The sequence below is a fragment of the Salvelinus fontinalis genome, chromosome 3, assembly GCF_029448725.1.
Source record: "Salvelinus fontinalis isolate EN_2023a chromosome 3, ASM2944872v1, whole genome shotgun sequence".
NCBI lineage: Eukaryota > Metazoa > Chordata > Actinopteri > Salmoniformes > Salmonidae > Salvelinus > Salvelinus fontinalis.
The window spans coordinates 57,335,879-57,362,594 of NC_074667.1; the positions used below are offsets into that span (position 1 = coordinate 57,335,879).

The 26,716-nt window shown below is 44.8% G+C and overlaps 1 protein-coding gene across 5 annotated transcripts in view; it reads left to right on the forward strand.

Moving 5' to 3' along the window:
• LOC129851167 (kazrin-like) overlaps positions 1-26,716 on the forward strand; it is a 443,431-nt gene that overhangs the window by 372,983 nt on the left and 43,732 nt on the right. The window contains exon 1 of one of the 5 annotated variants that reach the window (XM_055917518.1): positions 6,166-6,543. The exons of the other annotated variants lie outside the window; for them this stretch is intronic. Within the exon in view, the coding sequence (XP_055773493.1) occupies positions 6,513-6,543 (31 nt within the window). The 5' untranslated portion in view covers positions 6,166-6,512. Of the gene's footprint in view, positions 1-6,165; positions 6,544-26,716 lie in introns of those variants that run through there. 5 annotated transcript variants of the gene reach the window in all.

Consider the following 26,716-nt stretch of genomic DNA (forward strand, 5'->3'; position numbering starts at 1 on the left):
GTTTTGTTCATTTTGTAAGTGTTTGTTTTTTCCTTCATTAAAGAAGATGTATTTTTCACGCGCTGCGCCTTGGTCCTTTCTCTCTCACGAAGACGATCGTGACAGAACACCCCACCAACCATGGATCAAGCAGCGTGTGAGGAACCAACAACAGAGGAAAAAAAACAGGACTCGTGGACATGGGAGGATGTTTTGGAAGGCAAGGGTTGCTACACATGGGAGGAGATCCTGGCCGGAAGAGATCGCCTCCCATGGGAACAGCTGGAGGCGATTAGGAGAGCAGAGGCAACCGGAGAGAGGAACCGGAGTTATGAGGGTATGCGACTAGCAAGGAAGCCTGTAAGTAAACCCCAAAAATGTCTTGGGGGGGGGGGGGCTAGAAGGGAGAGTGGCGAAGTCAGGTAGGAGACCTGCGCCTACTCCCTGTACTTACCGTGGAGAGCGAGAGTACGGGCAGACACCGTGTTACGCAGTAGAGCGCAGGGTGTCTCCTGTACGTGTGCATAGCCCGGTGCGGTACATACCAGCTCCTCGTATCGGCCGGGCTAGATTGAGCGTTGAGCCGGATGTCATGAAGCCGGCCCAACGCATCTGGCCACCAGTGAGTCTCCTCAGGCCGGCTTACATGGCACCAGCCTTACGCATGGTGTCCCCGGTTCGCCTACATAGCCCGGTGCGGGTTATTCCACCTCCCCGCACTGGTCGGGCGACGGGGAGCATACAACCAGGTAAGGTTGGGCAGGCTCAGTGCTCAAGGGAGCCAGTACGCCTGCACGGTCCGGTATTTCCGGCGCCACCTCCCCGCTCCAGCCCAGTACCACCAGTGCCTACACCACGCATCAAGCCTCCTGTGCGTCTCCAGAGCCCTGTACGCACTGTTCCTTCTCCCCGTACTCGCCCTGATGTGCGTGCCCTCAGCCCGGTACCACCAGTGCCGGTACCACGCACCAGGCCTATAGTACACTTTGAGAGTCCAGTGTGCCCTGTTGTTGTTCCCCGCACTAGCCTGAAGGTGCGTGTCTTTAGCCCGGTACCTCCAGTTCCGGTACCACGCACCAGGCCTACAGTGCGTCTCAGCCGGCCTGAACTGCCCGTCTGCCCAACGGCGCCTGAACTGCCCGTCTGCCATGAGCCTGCAAAGCCGCCCGCCTGCCATGAGCCTTCAGAGCCGCCCGCCAGACAGGAGCCGCTAGAGCCTTCCGCTAGACAGGAGCCGGTAGAGCCTCCCACCAGACAGGATCAGCCAGAGCCTTCCGCCAGACAGGATCAGCCAGAGCCTTCCGCCAGACAGGATCAGCCAGAGCCTTCCGCCAGACAGGATCAGCCAGAGCCGTCAGCGAGCCATGACCAGCCAGAGCCGTCAGCGAGCCATGACCAGCCAGAGCCATCAGCGAGCCATGACCAGCCAGAGCCGTCAGCGAGCCATGACCAGCCAGAGCCGTCAGCGAGCCATGACCAGCCAGAGCCGTCATCCAGCCATGACCAGCCAGAGCCGTCATCCAGCCATGACCAGCCAGAGCCGTCATCCAGGATTGACCAGCCAGAGCCGTCATCCAGCCATGACCAGCCAGAGCCAGCCAGCCAGGATCCGCCAGCCAGCCAGGATCCGCCCCTCAGTCCGGAGCTGCCCCTCAGTCCGGAGCTGCCCCTCATTCCGGTGCTGCCACTTAGTCCGGTGCTGCCCCTTAGTCCGGTGGGGTTAATTTGGAGGGTGGCCATTTGGAGGAGGTTACCAAAGCGGGTATTGACAATGGTGGAGTGGGGGCCACGTCCCGCACCCGAGCCGCCGCCATGATGGGGCCCACCCCGTACCCTCCCCTTTCTATTTCAGGTTGTGCGGTCGGAGTCCGCACCTTTGGGGGGGGGGGGGGGTACTGTCACGCCGTGGCCTTAGTATTCTTTGTTTTCTTTATGTTTTTTAGTTAGGTCAGGGTGTGACATGGGGAATGTATGTGTTTTGTAGTGTCTAGGGGTGTTGTATGGGGCAGAGTAGAGTAATGTTGTCTAGTTATGGCTATGGCTGCCTAGATTGGTTCTCAATCGCAGACAGCTGTCATTCATTGTCTCTGATTGGGAGCCATATTTAAGGCAGCCATAGGCAGTAGGCTTTTGTGGGGTGTTGTCTATGTCTATGTTGCATGTGTGCACTTAGTTCTGTTTAGCTTCACGATCGTTTGTTTTGTTCATTTTGTAAGTGTTTGTTTTTTCCTTAAAGAAGATGTATTTTTCACGCACTGCGCCTTGGTCCTCTCTTTCTCAAGAAGACGATCGTGACACATATCTATTAGGTGAAATACTAGTGTGTAATCACAGCAGCAAGATTTGTGACCTGTTGCCACAAGAAAAGGACAACCAGTGAAGAACAAACACCAATGCAAATCAAATCAAACTTTATTTGTCACATGTGCCAAATACAACAAGTGTAGACTTTACCGTGAAATGCTTACTTACAAGCCCTTAACCAACAGTGCAGTTCAAGAAGAAGACAATATTTACCAAGTAGGCTAAAATAAAAAGTGAAAATAAGAAGTAACACAATAAGAATAGCAAGGCTACATACAGGGGGGACCGGTACAGAGTCAGTGTGCGGGGGTACAGGTTGGTTGAGGTAATCTGTACATGTAGGTGGGGGCGAAGTGACTATGCATAGGTAACAAACAAACAGTGAGTAGCAGCAGTGTACAGGGGGGGGGGGATTTAGGAATTTCTGACTTCAGCGGTCTAATGGCTTGGGGGTAGAAGCTGTTGAGGAGCCTTTTGGTCTGAGACTTGGCGCTCTGGTACCGCTTGCTGTGCGGTAGCAGAGAAAACAGTCCACAACTTGGGTGACTGGAGTCTGTGACACCGCCAATTACAGTACAGTTGAAGTCGGAAATGTACATAGTCATTAAAACTCGGTTTTTACGGACTCCGCAAATTTATTTTTAACAAACTATAGTTTTGGCAAGTCGGTTAGGACAATTTTTCCAACAATTGTTTACAAACAGATTATTTCACTTATAATTCACTGTATCACAGTTCCAGTGGATCAGAAGTTTACATACACTAAGTTGACTGTGCCTTTAAACAGCTTGGAAAATTCCAGAAATATTCCTCCATTGGAGGTGTACCTGTGGATGTATTTCAAGGTCTACCTTCAAACTCAGTGCCTCTTTGCTTGACATCATGGGAAAATCAAAATAAATCAGCCAAGACCTCAGAAAAAAAATTGTAGACCTCCACAAGTCTGGTTCATCCTTGGGAGCAATTTCCAAATGCCTAAAGGTACCACGTTCATCTATACAAACTATAGTACACAAGTATAAACACCATGGGACCACGGAGCTGTCATACCGCTCAGGAAGGAGACGCGTTCTGTCTCCTAGAGATGAACGTACTTTGGTGCAAAAAGTGCAAATCAATCCCAGAACAACAGCAAAGGACCTTGTGAAGATGCTGGAGGAAACAGGTACAAAAGTATCTATATCCACAGTAAAATGAGTCCTATATCGACATTACCTGAAAGGCCGCTCAGGAAGGAAGAAGCCACTGCTCCAAAACCGCCATAAAAAAGCTCGACTACGGTTTGCAACTGCACATGGGGACAAAGATCGTACTTTTTTGGAGAAATGTCCTCTGGTCTGATGAAACAAAAATAGAACTGTTTGGCCATAGTGACCATCGTTATGTCTCAATCTTGTAGAGAATTTGTGGGCAGAACTGAAAAAGTGTGTGCGAGCAAGGAGGCCTATAAACCTGACTCAGTTACACTAGCTCTGTCAAGAGGAATTCTCCAAAATTCACCAAACTTATTGTGGGAAGCTTGTGGAAGGGTACCCGAAACGTTTGACCCAAGTTAAACATTTGAAAAGCAATGCTACCAAATACTAATTGAGTGTATGTAAACTTCTGACCCACTGGGAATGTGATGAAAGAAATAAAAGCTGAAATAAAAGTAAGTAAACCTCCAACTTCAACTGTATGTAGGTCCTGGATGGCAGGAAGCTTTGCCCCAGTGATGTACTGGGTCATTCGCCCTACCCTCTGTAGCTCCTTACGGTCAGATGTCGAGCAGTTGCCGTACCAGACGGTGATGCATCCAGTCAGGATGCTTTCGATGGTGCAGCTGTAAAACCTTTTGAGAATCTGGGGACCCATGCCAAATCTTTTCAGTCTCCTGAGGGGGAAAATGTTTTGTTGTGCCGTCTTCACGACTGTCTTGGTATGTTTGGACCATGATAGTTTGTTGGTGATGTAGACACCAAGGAACTTGAAACCTTTGACCCGCTCCACTATAGCCCTGTCGCTGTTAATGGGGGCCTGTTTGGCCTGCCTTTTCCTGTAGTCCACGATCAATGTGTTTAGTTATGACATGAAGGATAGCTGTATGAGGGGTGAAAAGACAGGATGGGAGGACTGAGAGTATGAAGACAAAACAGCAGCATCATGAGAAGGGTAACCATAAGTAAAAATAACAGTCAATTGATTCCAGCTACACTGAAACCAAGGCTGAAACAAGTCAACTCTTGTCACACTCACAACCCTGAATGGGCGTTAGATGACTGAGAATGAGAATGACACATGACTGTGATTCTTGAGCAGTCAGTGAATCAGTCAGTGAATCAGTCAGTGAATCAGTCAGTGAATCAGTGAATCAGTCAGTCAGTCAGTCAGTCAGTCAGTCAGTCAGTCAGTCAGTGAGTGAGTGAGTGAGTGAGTGAGTGAGTGAGTGAGTGAGTGAGTGAGTGAGTGACAGATCCATTACATCAGTTGACAAGCATCTGGCTAAAATGTGTGTGATGTTTGGGCCATGTTGAGAGATGAAACACACACATTGGAACATCATCCACTGACAAGCAGGATGGATGGCATACTTGGAACATCATCCACTGACAAGCAGGATGGATGGCATACTTGTGCTCATTACTACAATAGCAATAGGTGACACACTCTGTCCCACGCATAAGTCTAAATATGAACATATGTATTCTATATTTGAGACATAATTATTCTGTACAGGCTTAGCACTAGAAAATAGCACTATATTAGGTTTGTGGTAGCCAAGTAATGAAATTCTGTGACAGAATCATAAGAAATATCTAAACCAATTTGCGGATGGAAAAAATATGCATGTTACATTTTTAGTTGCAAGTTTATGTATTACTAATACAGTAAACATAATACTACAACACTTTCAGTTTATACAAACTGTACACGTTAGTACTAAGCTACAATGTTTCAGGAGTAAAAATAGCCAGCTGGAAGTCAGATTTACCTCTGAAATGAATCCCCCCCAGTGTCTTGTTTATACTTCCTTTAACCAATGCTGGGCTTATCTCTGTTTCTCTACCTGACTGCACCTGCTGTCCCTTTCTTGGGCCCTGGGACTGGGAGAAAACACCAGCACTTCCTGGGTTGCGTTCTCACACTAACAACCCCAGTGATATGTGTGGAATTGTTTTGAGGTACTTTCATTTGTGACCAGGAAGTACTGTATGTCTCAAGTTTCAAGTTTAATGTCACATGCACAAGTACAGTCCCTACAGGTGTATTGTTCTCTCTCTCTCTCTCTGTAAGTGAGATGTTCAGTATAGTACAGTAAGTCCTGGCATTCAACTCTCTGCCATCTGGTGGAGTAGGAGTGCTATAACAGTGACCCACCTGTCCTACCACCTGAGGCTACAGGTACGCCCTCCCTCCTCCATGAGAGAGAGAGAGTGATCCCCAAGAGAGAGAGAGAGTGATCCCCAAGAGAGAGTGATCCCCAAGAGAGAGAGATCCCCAAGAGAGAGAGAGAGTGATCCCCAAGAGAGAGAGAGAGAAAGAGAGAGAGAGAGAGAGAGAGAGAGAGAGAGAGAGAGAGAGAGAGAGAGAGAGAGTGATCCCCGAGAGAGAGAGAGAGAGAGAGAGAGAGAGAGAGAGAGAGAGAGAGAGAGAGAGAGAGAGAGAGAGTGATCCCCGAGAGAGAGAGAGTGATCCCCGAGAGAGAGAGTGATCCCCGAGAGAGAGAGAGTGATCCCCGAGAGAGAGAGAGAGAGAGAGAGAGAGATCCCAGAGAGAGAGAGAGAGAGAGAGAGAGATCCCAGAGAGAGAGAGAGAGAGAGAGAGAGAGAGAGAGAGAGAGAGATCCCAGAGAGAGAGAGAGAGAGAGAGAGAGAGAGAGATCCCAGAGAGAGAGCTGGGAAGTGTTAAAAAGAGGAAGGGTGAGAGCGGTTTGGAATGTAAACTGCCTTTGGGCGTGTACCAGAACAGGTAGAGAAAAGGGCGGAGGAGAGAGAGAGAGAGAGAGAGAGGGGTTGAGAGATAGAACGCGCAAATGACAGAGCGAGAGAGAGGGAGATAGCTAGAGAGAACAGAGAAAACAAGCTCACTCACGCGCTCAGGGGAAGTCTTCTAGTAACCGGGCTGGGTGGACCCAGTGCTACGGTGTATTTCTGAATGGTGTCTGTCTGTGTTGGGTTCCTCTGCTATGAGAACACACACCAGCATTGACCGTGGAGCCCAGCGGAGCCTGTACTGTGGAGGAGGAGGACATGAGGTCCGACAGGGAGGAGGGGACACCCGGTGAGTGAGAGAAAGAAAGAGGAGTGTGTTTAGAGGATCACTCACTGTTGTGATGGTTGGTTTAAGCCAGAGTTCTGTTTCTACGGTAGAAGAGTGTGTTTAGAGGGTCACTCACTGTTGTGATGATTGGTTTAAACTAGAGTTCTGTTTCAACGGTAGAGGGGTGTGTTTAGAATATCACTCACTGTTGTGACGGTTGGTTTAAGCCAGAGTTCTGTTTCTACGGTAGAAGAGTGTGTTTAGAGGATCACTCACTGTTGTGACGGTTGGTTTAAGCCAGAGTTCTGTTTCTACAGTAGAGGCGTGTGTGAGTTCATGAGTTCGTCTTTAACATGTATACCCATTCGTTTTAATATTCACACTGAATTTATGAGAGGAATTTGAATGAGTCATGTAAACACGTTGCCAATGAGTTACTAAATGAACAACTCATCATTCGGTAGTGTTGCATTTAGATGATATTATACAGTATATATGAAGGTTGTGTTACAGTAGCAACACATTAACGTTTTGTGTGTAATTTTAGAAAACATATTTGATGGTAGTAGGCTCCGAACCTCCTTTGTTTATTTGCTTTAGCATGTTGACCTGGATCTGATATGTACGTTGATTAATATGCGTGTTAATCTGTTCATCTACCATGAGTGAGTCTGGTATTTAGGCAGATATTTGGTGACGATCATCTCAGACAACATAGCACACATCTCTGAGAGATGATCAGTCAGTCTCTCACATGCCAGTACTCTGGAAGCTGTGTCCTGTTCTGACTGGAGTCCTGTCTGGTCCTAAAACTGCTATCCAATCAGTATATTGCCCCAGTGTTCAACCTAAAATTCCTCCTCCCATGTCTTGCCTTTAATGTGTTGCAATGCATTTGATAGAAAATGGCAACCTCCAGACACAGCCATTCATTCAGGTGTTATCTGAGAGAGCCTCCAACACGTCCAACTGGAACCCTGGTAGACACTGTCTCTGTGACAGGATCTATACTGTGTTTTTTACCTGTATGCCCCCTGACTAGTTACATTTATTTATTTCATTTTATTTCACCTTTATTTAACCAGGTAGGCAAATTGAGAACACGTTCTCATTTACAATTGCGACCTGGCCAAGATAAAGCAAAGCAGTTCGACACATACAACAACACATAGTTACACATGGAGTAAAACAAACATACAGTCAATAATACAGTGAAAATAAGTCTATATACAATATGAGCAAGTGAGGTGAGATAAGGGAGGTGAAGGCAAACAAAATATATATATAAATAAATAAATAAATATATAAAAAGGCCATGGTGGCGAAGTAAATACAATATAGCAAGTAAAAAAAATAACACTGGAATGGTTGGTTTGCAGTGGAAGAAGGTGCAAAGTAGAGATAGAAATAATGGGGTGCAAAGGAGCAAAATAAATAAATACAGTAGGTAAAGAGGTAGTTGTTTGGGCTAAATTATAGATGGGCTATGTACAGGTGCAGTAATCTATGAGCTGCTCTGACAGCTGGTGCTTAAAGCTAGTGAGGGAGATAAGTGTTTCCAGTTTCAGAGATTTTTGTAGTTCGTTCCAGTCATTGGCAGCAGAGAACTGGAAGGAGAGGCGGCCAAAGGAAGAATTGGTTTTGGGGGTGACCAGAGAGATATACCTGCTGGAGCGCGTGCTACGGGTGGGCGTTGCTATGGTGACCAGCGAGCTGAGATAAGGGGGGACTTTACCTAGCAGGGTCTTGTAGATGACCTGGAGCCAGTGGGTTTGGCGACGAGTGTGACGCGAGGGCCAGCCAACGAGAGTGTACAGGTCGCAGTGGTGGGTAGTAAATGGGGCTTTGGTGACAAAACGGATGGCACTGTGATAGACTGCATCCAATTTATTGAGTAGGGTTTTGGAGGCTATTTTGTAAATGACATCACCGAAGTCGAGGATTGGTAGGATGGTCAGTTTTACAAGGGTATGTTTGGCAGCATGAGTGAAGGATGCTTTGTTGCGGAATAGGAAGCCGATTCTAGATTTAACTTTGGATTGGAGATGCTTGATGTGAGTCTGGAAGGAGAGTTTACAGTCTAACCAGACACCTAGGTATTTGTAGTTGTCCACATATTCTAAGTCAGAGCCGTCCAGAGTAGTGATGCTGGACAGGCGGGCAGGTGCAGGCAGCGATCGGTTGAAGAGCATGCATTTAGTTTTACTTGCATTTAAGAGCAGTTGGAGGCCACGGAAGGAGAGTTGTATGGCATTGAAGCTCGCCTGGAGGGTTGTTAACACAGTGTCAAGAGAAGGGCCAGAAGTATACAGAATAGTGTCGTCTGCGTAGAGGTGGATCAGAGACTCACCAGCAGCAAGAGCGACATCATTGATGTATACAGAGAAGAGAGTCGGTCCAAGAATTGAACCCTGTGGCACCCCCATGGAGACTGCCAGAGGTCCGGACAACAGACCCTCCGATTTGACACACTGAACTCGATCAGAGAAGTAGTTGGTGAACCAGGCGAGGCAATCATTAGAGAAACCAAGGCTGTCGAGTCTGCCGATGAGGATGTGGTGATTGACAGAGTCAAAAGCCTTGGCCAGGTCAATGAATATGGCTGCACAGTACTGTTTCCTATCGATAGCGGTTAAGATATCGTTTATGACCTTGAGCGTGGCTGAGGTGCACCCATGACCAGCTCTGAAACCAGATTGCATAGCGGAGAAGGTATGGTGGGATTCGAGATGGTCGGTAATCTGTTTATTGACTTGGCTTTCGAAGACCTTAGAAAGGCAGGGTAGGATAGATATAGGTCTGTAGCAGTTTGGGTCTAGAGTGTCTCCCCCTTTGAAGAGGGGGATAACCGCAGCTGCTTTCCAATCTTTGGGAATCTCAGACGACACGAAAGAGAGGTTGAAAAGGCTGGTAATAGGGGTGGCAACAATTTCAGCAGATAGTTTTAGAAAGAAAGGGTCCAGATTATCTAGCCCGGCTGATTTGTAAGGGTCCAGATTTTGCAGCTCTTTCAGAACATCAGCTGACTGTATTTGGGAGAAAGAAAAACGGGGAAGGCTTGGGCGAGTAGCAGAGGGGAGGGCAGTGCTGTTGACCGGGGTAGGGGTAGCCAGGTGGAAAGCATGGCCAGCCGTAGAAAAATGCTTATTGAAATTCTCAATTATAATGGATTTGTCGGTGGTGACAGTATTTCCTATCTTCAGTGCAGTTGGAAGCTGGGAGGAGGTGTTCTTATTCTCCATGGACTTTACAGTGTCCCAGAACTTTTTTGAGTTTGTGTTGCAGGAAGCAAATTTCTGCTTGAAAAAGCTAGCCTTGGCTGTTCTAACTGCCTGTGTATATTGGTTTCTAGCTTCCCTGAAAAGTTGCATATCACGGGGGCTGTTCGATGCTAATGCAGAACGCCATAGGATGTTTTTCTGTTGGTTAAGGGCAGTCAGGTCAGGAGAGAACCAAGGGCTATATCTGTTCCTGGTTCTAAATTTCTTGAATGGGGCATGCTTATTCAAGATGGTGAGGAAGGCATTTCAAAAAAATATCCAGGCATCCTCTACTGACGGGATGAGATCAATATCCTTCCAGGATACCTCGGCCAAGTCGATTAGAAAGGCCTGCTCGCTGAAGTGTTTCAGGGAGCGTTTGACAGTGATGAGTGGAGGTCGTTTGATCGCTGACCCATTACGGATACAGGCAATGAGGCAGTGATCGCTGAGATCTTGGTTGAAAACAGCAGAGGTGTATTTGGAGGGCAAGTTGGTTAGGATGATGTCTATGAGGGTACCCGTGTTTACGGAATTGGGGTGATACCTGGTAGGTTCATTGATCATTTGTGTGAGATTGAGGGCATCAAGCTTAGATTGTAGGATGGCTGGGGTGTTAAGCATGTTCCAATTTAGGTTGCCTAGCAGCACAAGCTCTGAAGATAGATGGGGGGCAATCAGTTCACATATGGTGTCCAGAGCACAGCTGGGGGCAGAGGGTGGTCTATAGCAGGCGGCAACAGTGAGAGACTTGTTTTTAGAGAGGTGGATTTTTAAAAGTAGGAGTTCAAATTGTTTCGGAACAGACCTGGATAGTAAAACAGAACTCTGCAGGCAATCCTTGCAGTAGATTGCAACACCGCCCCCTTTGGCCGTTCTATCTTGTCTGAAAATCTTGTAGTTAGGGATGAAAATGTCAGAATTTTTGGTGGTCTTCCTAAGCCAGGATTCAGACACGGCTAAAACATCTGGGTTGGCAGAGTGTGCTAAAGCAGTGAACAAAACAAACTTAGGGAGGAGGCTTCTAATGTTAACATGCATGAAACCAAGGCTATTACGGTTACAGAAGTCATCAAAAGAGAGCGCCTGGGGAATAGGAGTGGAGCTAGGTACTGCAGGGCCTGGATTCACCTCTACATCACCAGAGGAACAGAGGAGGAGTAGGATAAGGGTACGGCTAAAAGCTATGAGAATTGGTCGTTTGGAACGTCTAGAACAGAGAGTAAAAGGAAGTTTCTGGGGGCGATAAAATAGCTTCAAGGAATAATGTACAGACAAACGTATGGTAGGATGTGAATACAGTGGAGGTAAACCTAGGTAATGGGTGATGATGAGAGAGATATAGTCTCTAGAAACATCATTGAAACCAGGTGATGTCATCGCATATGTGGGTGGTGGAACTGAGAGGTTGGATATATAGTGAGCAGGGCTAGAGGCTCTACAGTGAAATAAGCCAATAAACACTAACCAGAACAGCAATGGACAAGGCATATTTACATTAAGGAGAGGCATGCTTAATCGAGTGATCATAAGTGTTCAGTGAGTAGAGGTTGGTTGGGGGCACGGCGATCCAGACAGCTGGCCGGGTAGCTGGCTATCGGTAGCAAGATAACATAGGATGGAGGTCTGTTTTTATTTTATTTATTTCTTTATTTTTTTTGTCACCTCGTTCGTTTCCGTCGGTAGATTAGTGGGGTTCCGTGTGGTAGAGGGGATCGATCCAATTGGCAAAATAGACATAGTGACGCAGGAAAAAAGAAAAAAAAAATTGTCCGGTATATTTATTTAGATAGCAGCCGATAAGACAGCTAATAATTAGCAGATGGGTATTCAGAAACGTCGCAATGGAAAAGCCTGTTGAAACCACCTCGGACAATTACGTCGGCAGACCAGTCGTGATGGATCGGCGGGGCTCCGTGTCGGCAATAAAGGGTCCAGTCCAATTGGCAAAAGAGGTATTGTAGCCCAATAATTCGCTGGTAGGCCTCTTCGGCTAGCCGGCAGATGGGCCTAGCTCGAGGCTAGCTCAAGGCTAACTGGTGCTTGTTTCGGGACAGAGGTATTAGCCAGTAGTAGCCACCTGGTTGCAGCTAGCTAGCAACGATGATCCGGTGTAATTGTCCAGAGCTTGCGTCAGGAATCCGGTGATGTGGTAGAGAAAAAGCAGTCCTATATTCTCTGGGTTGATATCGCGCCTGCAGACTGGCAGGTATTTGCCCGAGCTGAAGCTGGCTGGTGTCCGAGTTAAGGGCGAAGACCGCAGCAGTGGCTAACTGACTACTAGCTAGTAGCTAGTTATCTGGCTAGCTTCTGATTGGGGTTACGGTTCTAAAGTATAAAAAATAGCAGATCCGTACCACATTGGGTGAGGCGGGTTGCGGGAATGTATATTCAGTTCCAAGATGGAAAGTGAAATTAAAATATATACGAAATGTATACAAAAAAATACGAGGACTATTTACGCGGGACAAGACGGGACAAGACAAGACAAACACACGTCCGACTGCTACGCCTTCTTGGAACATAAGACTGTGTGTGTGTGTGTGTGTGTGTGTGTGTGTGTGTGTGTGTATCTCCATGCACGCCTGTGTGTGTGTGCCTCCATGCACGCCTGTGTGCGTGCGTGCTCATGCGTGCATAATGTGTGTGTGTGCATGCACATGTGTGTGTGTGTACTTGCTACTCACTCTTGTGTGTTTGTGCGTGCTGGTGGTATTTGAGTGGATGAGTCCGAGTCTTATCCCGCTGGTTGTGTTGCGTGACACCTGCTGTTGATTTACTCCATACCCAGAGGTTGAGGAAAGATAATGAGTTTGACAGAGTGAGACGCTGCTGCCAGATGGCACTATCAGAGATCATAATACTTATTTCCCTCAATAAAACGCAAATCAATTTATAAAATTTTGTACATGTGTTTTTCTGGATTTTGTTGTTGTTATTCTGTCTCTCACTGTTCAAATAAACCTACCATTAAAATTATAGACTGATAATTTCTTTGTCAGTGGGCAAACGTACAAAATCAGCAGGGGATCAAATACTTTTTTCCCTCACTGTACACACAGACATGAACGAGCCTGCTTGCACAATCACACACACACACACACACACACACACACACACACACACACACACACACACACACACACACACACACACACACACACACACAAACACACAATCTCTTTGTGGGTTCATACATGCAGAATTACACATGCAGACACCAGTCAGGCATAAACTGTAACATATACTGTATGGAGGGAAACCTAGGGTCCGCTCTCTCTAACATCTAGTTTGTGTTGTGCGTTGGATGTTGAAGTTAAGTAAAGTTGAGAGCCAATGCCAATGCATAATTGATGCTCACATATATTATAGAACAGTCCTGTAATAACCTGAGTGAGAAGAGGATTTGCTGGTCCTCGCGTGCTGCGAAATGCTGTTCAGGGATCAACCAGGGAGGGTTTGTGTTGTGTTATATTCTCTCACCCACCCACACTCATCCCGGCACTATCAATGGCTGAGAGACTGAGACAGCCTACAGGAAGGAGGTCAGAGACCTGGCAGAGTGGTGCCAGGACAACAACCTCTCCCTCGACGTCAGCAAGACAAAGGAGCTGATCGTGGACTACAGGAAACGGAAAGGCCGAGCACGCCCTCATTCACATAGACGGGGCTATAGTGGAGAAGAGCTTCAAGTTCCTCAGTGTCCACACCATCAAGGACCTACCATGGTCCACACACACCAATACAGTCGTGAAGAGGGCACGACAACTTCTCTTCCCCCTTAGGAGGCTGAAAAGATTTGGCTTGTGCCCTGAGATCCTCAAAAGGTTTTACAGCTACACCATTGAGAGCATCTTGACTGACTCCATCACCGCTTGGTATGGTAACTGTTTGGCATTCGGCCACAAGGCCTTACAGAGGGTAGTGCGTACAGCCCAGTACATCACTGAGGCCGAGCTCCCTGTCAACCAGGACCTCTATACCAGACGGTGTCAGAGGAGGGCCCTAGAAATTGTAAAAGACTCCAGCCACCCAAGTCACAGTCTGTTCTCTCTACTACCACACTGCAAGCGGTACCGGAGCGCCAAGTCTGGGACCAAAATGCTCCTGAAAAGCTTCTACCCCAAAGCCATAAGACTGCTGAAAAGTTAATTAAACGGCTACCCGGACTTTCTACATGTACATAATACTTCAATCAATCACCTAACCAAACCTGCATGTATATATTCCCTCAATCAATCACACCGACTACCTCGTACCCCAGTACACTGACTCGGTACCGGTACTGCTTGTATATAGCCTGTACATAGCCTCGTTATAGTATTTTATTGTGTTATTTTATTGTTACTATTTTCTTTTAATCCATTTGTAAATGTTCTTACTTTTTAACTGCATTGTTGGGAAAGGGCTCGTAAGCATTTCACAGTAAAGTCTACACTTGTATTCAGCACGTGACAAAATATTATTTGATTTGACTACTGTAGAGAATGTCAACAGCAGGTTTGTTGTGCAGCAGGTTTAGAACAGAAAATAATCTCCATGCAGCCTCCCAACCACCAAACTCCCCCTCGGATCCAAAACCGGTCATTGACTGAATGAATATGGTTGCTATTTTTGATGCAACCCTTTCCATCAATCTTCCTGCATCATTTCATGTTGATTTGATGTTATCCTCTTATATAAGGCTTATATATGGGTCAACCTATTGTCTTGAGATGTAAACAAAATTGGGTCTTTAGTGACTGGTCTTATCAGGTCGCTGTTAACAGCCATTTCGTGATACCGTCCACGGTCTTACAATAGACCTAAAGTAGATCTCACTGCTTCATGAAAAATGAAATGTGCCTGTTGCCTGTGAGACGTCGTAATAATGTGAAAATATGGTTTAAAAAGCCACTTAAAGTTTGTAATTTCCTCTTTGAAATTTCAGACTTGAGTTTCCCTTATGAAAAAATGTATCAACCGCTTCAAAAATGACCATGAATTATGTGGATTAGAATTCTTGGTCATTTTTGTAGCGGTTAATACGTTTCCTGCTGCTGTAGGATTATTTTCCTACTGAATTGTATCAAATTAAGATCCCACATCTGTATGAGAGATCCCTGGGTTCATTCGGCAGGCTGCATTTCCCTGACAATAAGGGCTATTATCTGCATGAGTTTGATGAGGAGAAGCAGCCGACCCCTGTCATCCCCTACGGCAATCCCACCACAACCCTCCTTTCGTGGGAATCACCTCCACCACGCAGTAATAATCAGAGGCAAAGCACACCAGGCATCCATGCACACACACAAGCAAACACACACACACACTTGCATGCGCACGCACAAACACACTGATACGGCCATCCACGCATCATGTGACTCCTCCGTCACAGACATACAGAGCAGAGGAACATTGTGGATGGAGCAGAGACATGGAAGCACAGATGCTCTGTGGCCAAGAGCAGACAATAAGACGTAATGTATTCACAGTGGTGTAAAGTAGTTAAGTAAAAATACTTTAAAGTACTACTTAAGTAGTTTTTTGGGGTATCTGCATTTGACTTTACTATTTACATTTGAAGTCGGAAGTTCACATACACTTAAGTTGGAGTCATTAAAACTTGTTTTTCAACCACTCCACAAAGTTCTTGTTAACAAACTATAGTTTTGGCAAGTCGGTTAGGACATCTATTTTGTGCATGACACAAGTCATTTTTCCAACAATTGATTACAGACAGATAATTCCACTTATAATTCACTGTATCACAATTCCAGTGGGTCAGAAGTTTACACACACTAAGTTGCTGTGCCTTTAAACAGCTTGGAAAATTCCAGAAAATGATGTCATGGCTTTAGAAGCTTCTGATAAGCTAATTGACATCATTTGAGTCAATTGGAGGTGTACCTGTGAATGTATTTCAAGGCCTAAATTCAAACTCAGTGCCTCTTTGCTTGACATCATGGGAAAATCTAAAGAAATCAGCCAAGACATCAGAAAAAAAAATGGTAGACTTCCACAAGTCTGGTTCATCCTTGGGAGCAATTTCTAAATGCCTGAAAGTACCACGTTCATCTGTACAAACAATAGTACGCAAGTATAAACACCATGGGACCACGCAGCCATCATACCGCTCAGGAAGGAGACGCGTTCTGTCTCCTAGAGATGAACGTACTTGGTGCGAAAAGTGCAAATCAATCCCAGAACAGCAAAGGACCTTGTGAAGATGCTGGAGGAAACAGGTACAAAAGTATCTATATCCACACTAAAAAGAGTCATATAAATCAACATAACCTGAAAGGCCGCTCAGCAAGGGAGAAGCCGCTGCTCCAAAACCGCTATAAAAGGCAGACTACGGTTTGCAACTGCACATGGGGACAAAGATCGTACTTTTTGGAGAAATGTCCTCTGGTCTGATGAAACAAAAATAGAACTGTTTGGCTATAATGACCATTGTTATGTTTGGAGTAAAAAGGGGGAGGCTTGCAAGCCGAAGAACACCATCCCAACCATGAAGCAGGGAGTGGCAGCATCATGTTGTGGGGGTGTTTTGCTGCAGGAGGGACTGGTGCACGTCAAAAAATAGATGGCAGCATTATGAGGAAGGACAAAATGTGGATATATTGAAGCACCATCAAGACATCAGTCAGGAAGTTGAAGCTTGGTTGCAAACGGGTCTTCCAAATGGAAACTGACCCCAAGCATACTTCCAAAGTTGTGGCAAAATGGCTTAAGGACAACAAAGGCAAGGTACTGGAGTGGCCATCACAAGCCCTGACCTCAATCCTATAGAAAATGTGTGGGCAGAATTGAAAAGCGTGTGCGAGCAAGGAGGCCTGCAAACCCGACTCAGTTACACCAGCTCTGTCAGGCGGAAAGGGCCAAAATTCACCCAACTTATTGTGGGAAGCTTGTGGAAGGCTACCTGAAACATTTGACCCAAGTTAACAATTTAAAGGCAATGCTACCAAATACTTATTGAGTGTATGTGTAACGGATGTGAAATGGCTAGCTAGTTAGCGGGTACGCGCTAGTAGCATTTCAATCAGTTACGTCACTTGCTCTGAGACTTTAAGTAGGGTTGCCCCTTGCTCTGCAAGGGCCGCGGCTTTTGTGGAGCGATGGGTAACGACCGTGCTTCGTGGGCAACCGTTGTTGATGTGTGCAGAGGGTCCCTGGTTCGCGCCCGGGTCGGGGCGAGGGGACGGTTTAAAGTTATACTGTTACATACGTAAACTTCTGACCCACTGGGAATGTGATGAAAGAAATAAAAGCTGAAATAAATCACTCTATCTACTATTATTCTGATGTTTCACAATCTTAAAGTGGTGATCCTAACTGACCTAAGACAGGGACTTTTTACTAGGATGAAATGTCAGGAATTGTGAAAAACTGAGTTTACATGTACTTGGCTAAGATGTATGTAAACTTCTGACTTCAACTGTATATTTTTGCCAACTTTGACTTCATTACATTCCTAAAGAAAAGCATAAACCTTTCACTCCATATATTTTCCCTGACACCCGAAAGCAAATTTTCCCATTGAAAAATAAATTAGTGTTACGCACGCCTCTGAGAAGGAGGAACGCAACACCCTGCTGCAACTCAACTCCCTGTGAAGCAAAAGAGGTATGAATTGTAGGTGCGAGAAAGGACGACAAAAGGCAGAATTGACCGCTTACTAGGATTTATTTCCTTTACACGGTAATATGGGGAAAAGGGGCTGGACGGAACCAAAGCAAGTAAATATCAAAGCTCCCCCTCTCCTATCTAACCTGCCTACCCACCTAACCTTAACGCCACCTGGTGCACTAACCAAAATACAGGGAGTGGTCCACCCAGGTCTTACCTAGTGTGCCTAGACAGTGAATATGCTACAGGTATATGTATGTCCGCGGGCCTCTTGCCTAAGAATTCTCTAGGTGCCTTCCTCTTCTCCCCTGGGAACAAATGAAACAGGATAATAAACAATTACTCAAACAAACTAAGAAACAAAGGACATCAAAATAAGCTCTCTGAGCAACAATCTCACACAGAACATACCAACTGCTCCCAACAACAACTAACACAGTACATACCAATGCTATACCCCTCAGCCATCAACCTCCTCTCTCAGCAATGATCCATGCCTGCCTATGATCTCTGCCTGCAATGATCTAAGCCTGCCTATGATCTCTCTAAATCACAATAAATTTTTCTGCAATCTCCTCATCCTGCAATGATCTAAGCCTGCCTATGATCTCTCTTTACTGAACGACAGAACACTGGCTTTTATAGCTTCAGAAGGCATTGGTAATTAGAGACAGCTGCGTCTTGACGAGGGGGCGGGGTCAGCTCTCCAATCATCAATTGGGGCCGACCAATCAGCTGCTTGGGGAGAATTTCAGGATGCCATCTCCTGAAACACACACACTCAAATACAAACTACAACACAGAAACTGGGGAACGTAACAGATAGTCCCACTAAGCATAAACCAGATGGGATGGCATATCACTGCAGAATGCTGTGGTATCCATGCTGGTTAAGTGTGCCTTGAATTCTAAATAAATCAATGACAATGTCACCAGTAAAGCACACCCACACCATCACACATCCTCCTCCATGCTTCACGGTGGGACCACACATGCGGAGATCATCCGTTCACCTACTCTGAGTCTCACAAAGACACGGCGGTTGGAACAAAAATCTCAAATTTGGACTCATCAGACCAAAGGACAGATTTTCACCGGTCTAATGTCCATTGCTTGTGTTTCTTGGCCCAAGCAAGTCTCTTCTTCTTATTGGTGTCCTTTAGTAGTGGTTTTTATGCAGCAATTCAACCATGAAGGCCTAATTCAGGCAGTCTCCTCTGAACAGTTGATGTTGAGATGTGTCCGTTTCTTGACCTCTGTGAAGCATTTATTTGGGCTCCAATTTCTGGGGCTGGTAACTCTAATGAACATATCCTTTGCAGCAGAGGTAACTCTGGGTCTTCCTTTCCTGTGGCGGTCCTCATGAGAGCCAGTTTCATCATAGCGCTTGATGGTTTTTACAACTCCGCTTGAAGAAACTTCCAAAGTTCTTGTAATTTTTCGGATTGACTGACCTTCATGTCTAAAAGTAATGGTGAACTGTTTATCTTTCCTTATTTGAGCTGTTCTTGCCATAAAATGGACTTGGTCATTTCCCAAAAAGGGCTATGTTCTGGATACCACCCCTACCTTGTCACAACACAACTGATTGGCTCAAACAAATTCACTTTTAAGAAGGCACACCTGTTCATTGAAAAGCATTCCATGAAGCGGGTTGAGGGAATGCCAAGTCTGTGCAAAGCTGTCATCAAGGCAAAGGGTGGCTACTTTGAATAATCTCAAATATAAAATACATTTTGATTTGTTTAACACTTTGTTGGTTAGTACATGATTCCATATGTGTTTTTTATAGTTTGGATGTCTTCACTATTATTCTACAATGTAGAAAATATTACAAAATAAAGAAAAACCCTTGAATGTGTGTCCAAACTTTTGACTGGTACCTTATGTATATATGTATGTATGTATATATATATATATATATATATATATATATATATATATATATATATATATATATATATATATAAATTATTAGTCAAAAAAATGGATGTAGAAACTCCAGATTGACCCTTTAAGTATCAAAGGTGATTTTAGTTTTTTATCAGCATGAATTAGATTGAGCAATAAAAGCCCCACTTTTATTCCAAATGTATTTATTTTTATTTCACCTTTATTTAACAAGGTAGGCCAGTTGAGAACAAGTTCTCATTTACAACTGCGACCTGGCCAAGTTATGGCAAAGCAGTGCGTCAAAAACAACAACACAGAGTTACACATAAACAAACGTACAGTCAATAACACAATACAAAAATATGTATACAGCGTGTGCAAATGAAGTAAGGAGGTAAGGCAATAAATAAGCCAATAGTGGAGAAGTAATTACAATTTAGCAATTTACCCTGGAGTGATAAATGTGCCCATATTGCACTATGCAGCTGTTGCAAGAGCAAATGTTTTACTGGCTGTCACCTGGTTTCAAAAACAATGATTAATAGGCAGTTTAAACTTCTTGAATTCAACCATTATTGGGTTCAAATACATATTTAGATTTGTGAACAGCCATCCACAACAACCACAATCCGTAAGGCGCAAATAGCTAAATGAGAGCAGCAGTGATTCACATCAATGTGCTATGTAGATATCAATAATAAGTGATATCTGTATCACCGTAGACTACACCATCATCCTTACCTCCAAGCGTTTATTCAAATTGGATGATCGTTGGATGTCAACAGCAGTAGCACCATTGGAAGACATACCTTGGACTTTAGCCTTCAAAAGCCTATTCCTGCGCTTTCCCCGCGATCGTTAAATCACATTTGATGTGTCATCATAGTGGTCTCTGACTTGTGGTCAGACTTGCTCAGGTGGAACAAACTTAAACTTGTGCCATTTTTCAATGCTGATTTGAATGTCATTGAGAAACAGAGAAGTGTCAAATATATTTTTTTGCAAACATCCTTTATGAATTTAAAAGCAATCATCTAGTTTTTGAAAATAATCTGTAATCTGATTACAATATTTTAGCTGGTAACGTGACCGTTTTTTTTGGTAATCCATTACTCCCCAACCCTGTCAGTCACACATGGGCTTTTGTTGAGCGCTGTTTGAACCTCCCTAACACCCCTTCAGGGCTGTTTGAACTTCCCTAACACCCCTTCAGGGCTGTTTGAACTTCCCTAACACCCCTTCAGGGCTGTTTGAACTTCCCTAACACCCCTTCAGCGCTGTTTGAACTTCCCTAACACCCCTTCAGGGCTGTTTGAACTTCCCTAACACCCCTTCAGGGCTGTTTGAACTTCCCTAACACCCCTTCAGGGCTGTTTGAACCTCCCTAACACCCCTTCAGCGCTGTTTGAACCTCCCTAACACCCCTTCAGGGCTGTTTGAACATCCCTAACACCCCTTCAGGGCTGTTTGAACCTCCCTAACACCCCTTCAGGGCTGTTTGAACTTCCCTAACACCCCTTCAGGGCTGTTTGAACTTCCCTAACACCCCTTCAGGGCTGTTTGAACTTCCCTAACACCCCTTCAGGGCTGTTTGAACCTCCCTAACACCCCTTCAGGGCTGTTTGAACCTCCCTAACACCCCTTCAGGGCTGTTTGAACTTCCCTAACACCCCTTCAAGGCTGTTTGAACTTCCCTAACACCCCTTCAGGGCTGTTTGAACATCCCTAACACCCCTTCAGGGCTGTTTGAACTTCCCTAACACCCCTTCAGGGCTGTTTGAACCTCCCTAACACCCCTTCAGGGCTGTTTGAACTTCCCTAACACCCCTTCAGGGCTGTTTGAACTTCCCTAACACCCCTTCAGGGCTGTTTGAACCTCCTTAACACCCCTTCAGGGCTGTTTGAACCTCCCTAACACCCCTTCAGGGCTGTTTGAACCTCCCTAACACCCCTTCAGGGCTGTTTGAACCTCCCTAACACCCCTTCAGGGCTGTTTGAACTTCCCTAACACCCCTTCAGGGCTGTTTGAACCTCCCTAACACCCCTTCAGGGCTGTTTGAACCTCCCTAACACCCCTTCAGGGCTGTTTGAACTTCCCTAACACCCCTTCAGGGCTGTTTGAACTTCCCTAACACCCCTTCAGGGCTGTTTGAACCTCCCTAACACCCCTTCAGGGCTGTTTGAACCTCCCTAACACCCCTTCAGGGCTGTTTGAACCTCCCTAACACCCCTTCAGGGCTGTTTGAACCTCCCTAACACCCCTTCAGGGCTGTTTGAACCTCCCTAACACCCCTTCAGGGCTGTTTGAACTTCCCTAACACCCCTTCAGGGCTGTTTGAACTTCCCTAACACCCCTTCAGGGCTGTTTGAACTTCCCTAACACCCCTTCAGGGCTGTTTGAACTTCCCTAACACCCCTTCAGGGCTGTTTGAACCTCCCTAACACCCCTTCAGGGCTGTTTGAACCTCCCTAACACCCCTTCAGGGCTGTTTGAACTTCCCTAACACCCCTTCAGGGCTGTTTGAACTTCCCTAACACCCCTTCAGCGCTGTTTGAACTTCCCAAGCACCCATTTTTGTGCTTTTCTCAGCCGTTGAAAACAGCAAATTATTGTTTAAATAAACAATGGAAGTATTTTTCAAGTATTTGAAATGGTTGAAAATTTCGCAACCCTGTGTGTGAATGCATCACACCTGAGTGCATGATTGAGTTGTGTTCCAGGTACTGTAATAGTGACCTTCTTTCTACAGTACAGTTACCTGCAATGCTACAGTACAATATCTCTCTGTACAGCACGTCACACTCTCTAAAAAAGTAATTACTATTCTCCTCCCTCAGCTCCAATTCCCCCACTTCCTCTCCTCACCGTGCTGAGTGTATTAGTGCTGTGCAGCACCAATCTCACCAGGGTGACACAGTGTGGGAATACTGTATAGTAATGCATAGACAAACAGGACCTCGAAATGTACAGGAATTGAAATATCTCCAGTCCATGTTCTATTTCCAGACTATTGTGGGGACTAACAATCAAATAGTAATCCAAGGATTGGGAATTATTACATACACACTACCGTTCAAAAGTTTGGGGTCACTTAGAAATGTCCTTGTTTTTGAAAGAAAAGCTAATTCTTTGTCCATTAAGATAACATCAAATTGATCAGAAATACAGTAGACAATGTTAGACATTGTTAATGTTGTAAATGACTATTGTAGCGGGAAACGGCACATTTTTGTATGGAATATCTATATAGGCGTACAGATGCACATTATCAGCAACCATCACTCCTGTGTTCCAATGGGAAGGCTAATTGATCATTAGAAATCCCTTTTGCAATTATGTTAGCACAGTTGAAAACTGTTGTCCTAATTAAAGAAGCAATAAAACTGGCTTTCTTTAGACTAGTTGAGTATCTGGAGCATCGGCATTTGTGGGTTCGATTACAGGCTCAAAATGGCCAGAAACAAAGAACTTTCTTCTGAAACTCGTCAGTCTATTCTTGTTCTGAGAAATGAAGGCTGGTCCACGTGAGAAATTGCCAAGAAACTGAAGAACTCGTAGACTAGTGTGTTATAGATACTTTTGTACCTGTTTCCTCAAGCAAGGTCCTTTGCTGTTGTTCTGGGATTGATTTGCACTTTTCGCACCAAAGTACGTTCATCTCTAGGAGACAGAACATGTCTCCTTCCTGAGCGGTATGATGCCTGCGTGGTCCCATGGTGTTTATACTTGCGTACTATTGTTTGTACAGATGAACGTGGTACCATCATGTGTTTGGAAATCGCTCCTAAGGATGAACCAGACTTGTGAAGGTCTACATATCACGTTCCTGACCTGTTTTATGTTATTTTTGTATGTGTTTAGTTGGTCAGGGCGTGAGTTGGGGTGGGCATTCTATGTTTTGTGTTTCTATGTTTAGGTCACTTGTAATTAGCCTTATATGGTTCTCAATCAGGGACAGGTGTTTGACGTTTTCCTCTGATTGAGAACCATATATAGGTTGGCTGTTCACACTGTTTGTTTGTGGGTGATTGTCTTCCGTGTCTGTGTATGTTGCACCACACGGGACTGTTTCGGTTTGTTCGTTCATGTATGTAGTCTGTTTCCTGTTCGTGCGTTCTTCGTCTATTGTAAGTTCTCAAGTCAGGTCTGTCTACATCGTTTATTTTTTTGTGTAGTTTATTCAAGTGTTTTTTCGTGTTTCGTCTTCGTCTTGTTTATTAAATATTCATGTCGTTATCACAATGCTGCGTTTTGGTCAAATCCCTACTTCAGACGAAGAGGAGGAGGACACCCGTTACACCACAATTTTTTTTCTGAGGTCTGGGCTGATTTCTTTTGATTTTCCCATGATGTCAACCAAAGAGGCACTGAGTTTGAATGTAGGCCGTGAAATACATCCACAGGTACACCTCCAATTGACTCAAATGATGTCAATTATTCTATCGGAAGCTTCTAAAGCCATGACATCATTTTCTGGAATTTTCTAAGCTGTTTAAAGGCACAGTCAACTTAGTGTATGTAAACTTCTGACCCACTGGAATTGTGATACAGTGAATTATAAGTGAAATAATCTGTATGTAAACAATTGTTGGAAAAATGACTTGTGTCATGCACAAAGTAGATGTCCTAACCGACTTGCCAAAAAAATAGTTTGTTAACAAGAAATTTGTGGAGTGGTTGAAAAACAAGTTTTAATGACTCCAACTAAAGTATATGTAAACTTCCGACTTCAACTGTAGATATTCCATAAAAAATCAGCCATTTCCATCTGCAATAGTTATTTACAACGTTAACAATGTCTACACTGTATTTCTGATGAATTCGATGTTATGTGCTTTTCTTTCAAAAACAAGGACTTTTCTAAGTGACCCAAAACTTTTGAACGGTAGTGTATATATACACAGTATATCATTTGGGGCGGCAGGTAGCCTAGCGGTTAGAGCATTGGGCCAGTAACCGAAAGGCTGCTAGATCGAATCCCTGAGCTGAAAAGGTAAACATCTGTAGTTCTTCCCCTGAACAAAGCAGTTAACCCACTGTTCCTAGGCCGTCATTGTAAATAAGAATTTGTCCTTAACTGACTTGTTTAGTTAAATAAAGATAAAATAAATATATGTCTATAATAATGTTTTTTTAACATATTGTGAGATTACTGCGTTCCTACTAATGCTGCTGCTGCAAACCCACTGAAACCCTTCCCTGTTCAGCACTCCACATACTGGAGAATATAATACAGTAAAATACAGTAGAGCCATGGATGGAAATATAGGATAAATTCTCATAAATGGTGGAGCTTTGTAGAATGTACTGGGTGACAGTGTGCTACTCTCCTCTGGTTTCAAGCCTACTGATACTGTGCCAGATTTATACGGAAATGTAAGACTGTCTCTGTCACTCTCCTAACCAGGGTTGGGTAGGTTAATTTCTAAATGTAACTCATTACAGTTACCTGTCCAAAATGTTAGTAAGTAACGTAACTTTTGGATTGCCCAAACCCAGTAAAGTATTCTGATTACTTTTGTATTACTTTCCCCTTCAGAGGCTTTAGAAGAAGACAAAAAGGATCCATCGAACACATTTGGTGTGTCATCATAGAGGTCTCTGACTTGTGGACCGACTCTCTCAGGTGGAACAAACTTAAACTTGTGCCTTTGTTCAATGTTGAATTGAATGTCATTGAGGAAATAGAAAGGTGTCATAGTGTATTCATCCTTTCTGAATTAAAAAGTAATCCAAGAAGTAATCAAGTTTTTCAAACGTATCTGTAATCTGATACAATATTTTAGCTGGTAACCTAACTGATTGAAGTTAGTTTTTTGTAATCAGATTACATGTAACTGATTACGTGGAGTGTCTCGTATGTCACAAAGTGCTATACAGAAACCCAGTCTAAAACCCCAAACGGCAAGCAATGTAGATGTAGAAGCACGGTGGCTAGGAAAAACTCCATAGAAAGGCAGGAACCTAGGAAGAAAGTTAGAGAGGAACCAGGCTCTGAGGGGTGGCCAGTCTTCTTCTGGCTGTGGCGGATGGAGATTATAACAGTACATGGCCAAGATGTTCAAACGTTCATAGATGACCAGAAGGGTCAAATAATTATCAGTGGTTGTAGAGGGTGCAACAGGAGCCTCAGGAGTAAATGTCAGTTGGCTTTTCATAGCCGATCATTCAATGTTAGAGACAGCAGGTGCAGTTGAGAGATAGAGTCGAAAACAGCAGGTCCAGGACAAGGTAGCATGTCTGTTGAACAGGTCAAGGTTCCATAGCAGCAGGCAGAACAGTTGAAACTATTGTAGCATAAATACTGGAGGCTGAGACCGGAGGGGTCGGGAAACACTGTGGCCCTGTCCGATGATTGCCCCAGACAGGGCCAACCAGGCAGGATATAACTACCACCCACTTTGCCAAAGCACAGCCCCCACACCCTAGAGAGATATCTTCAAACCACCAACTTACTACCCTGAGACAAGGCCGAGTATAGCCCACAAAGATCTCCCCCACGGCACGAACCCGAGGGGGGACGCCAACCCGGACAGGAAGATCACGTCAGTGACTCAGCCCACTCAAGTGACGCACCCCTCCTAGGGACGGCATGGAAGAGCACCAGTAAGTCAGTGACTCAGCCCCCGTAATAGGGTTAGAGGCAGAGAATCTCAGTGGAGAAAGGGGAGCCAGCCAGGCAGAGACAGTAAGGGTGGTTTGTTGCTCCAGTACCTTTCCGTTCAACTTCACACCCCTGGGCCAGACTACACTCAATCATAGGACCTACTAAAGAGATGAGTCTTCAATAAAGACTTAAAGGTTGAGACGGAGTCTACGTCTCTCACATGGATAGGCAGACCATTCCATAAAAATGGAGCTCTATAGGAGAAAGTCCTGCCACCAGCTGTTTGCTTAGAAATTCTAGGAACAATAAGGAGGCCTGCATCTTGTGACCGTAGCGTACATGTAGGTATGCACGGCAGGACCAAATCGGAAAGATAGGTAGGAGCAAGCCCATGTAATTCTTTGTAGATTAACATTAAAATCTTGAAATCAGCCCTAGCTTTAACAGGAAGCCAGTGTCAAGAGGCTAGCACCTGAGTAATGTGATCACATATGTTGGTTCTAGTCAAAATTCTAGCAGCCGTGTTTAGCACTAACTGAAGTTTATTTAGTGCTTTATCCGTGTAGCCGGAAAGTAGAGCATTGCAGTAATCTAGGAGTGACAAAAGCATGGATACATTTTTCTGCATCATTTTTGGACATAAAGTTTCAGATTTTTGCAATGTTACGTAGATGGAAAAAAGCTGCCCTTGATACAGTCTTGAGATGTTCATCAAAAGAGAGATCAGGGTCCAGAGTAACGTCGAGGTCCTTCACAGTTTTATTTGAGACAACTATCAAGATGAATTGTCAAATCCAACAGAAGATCTCTTTGTTTCTT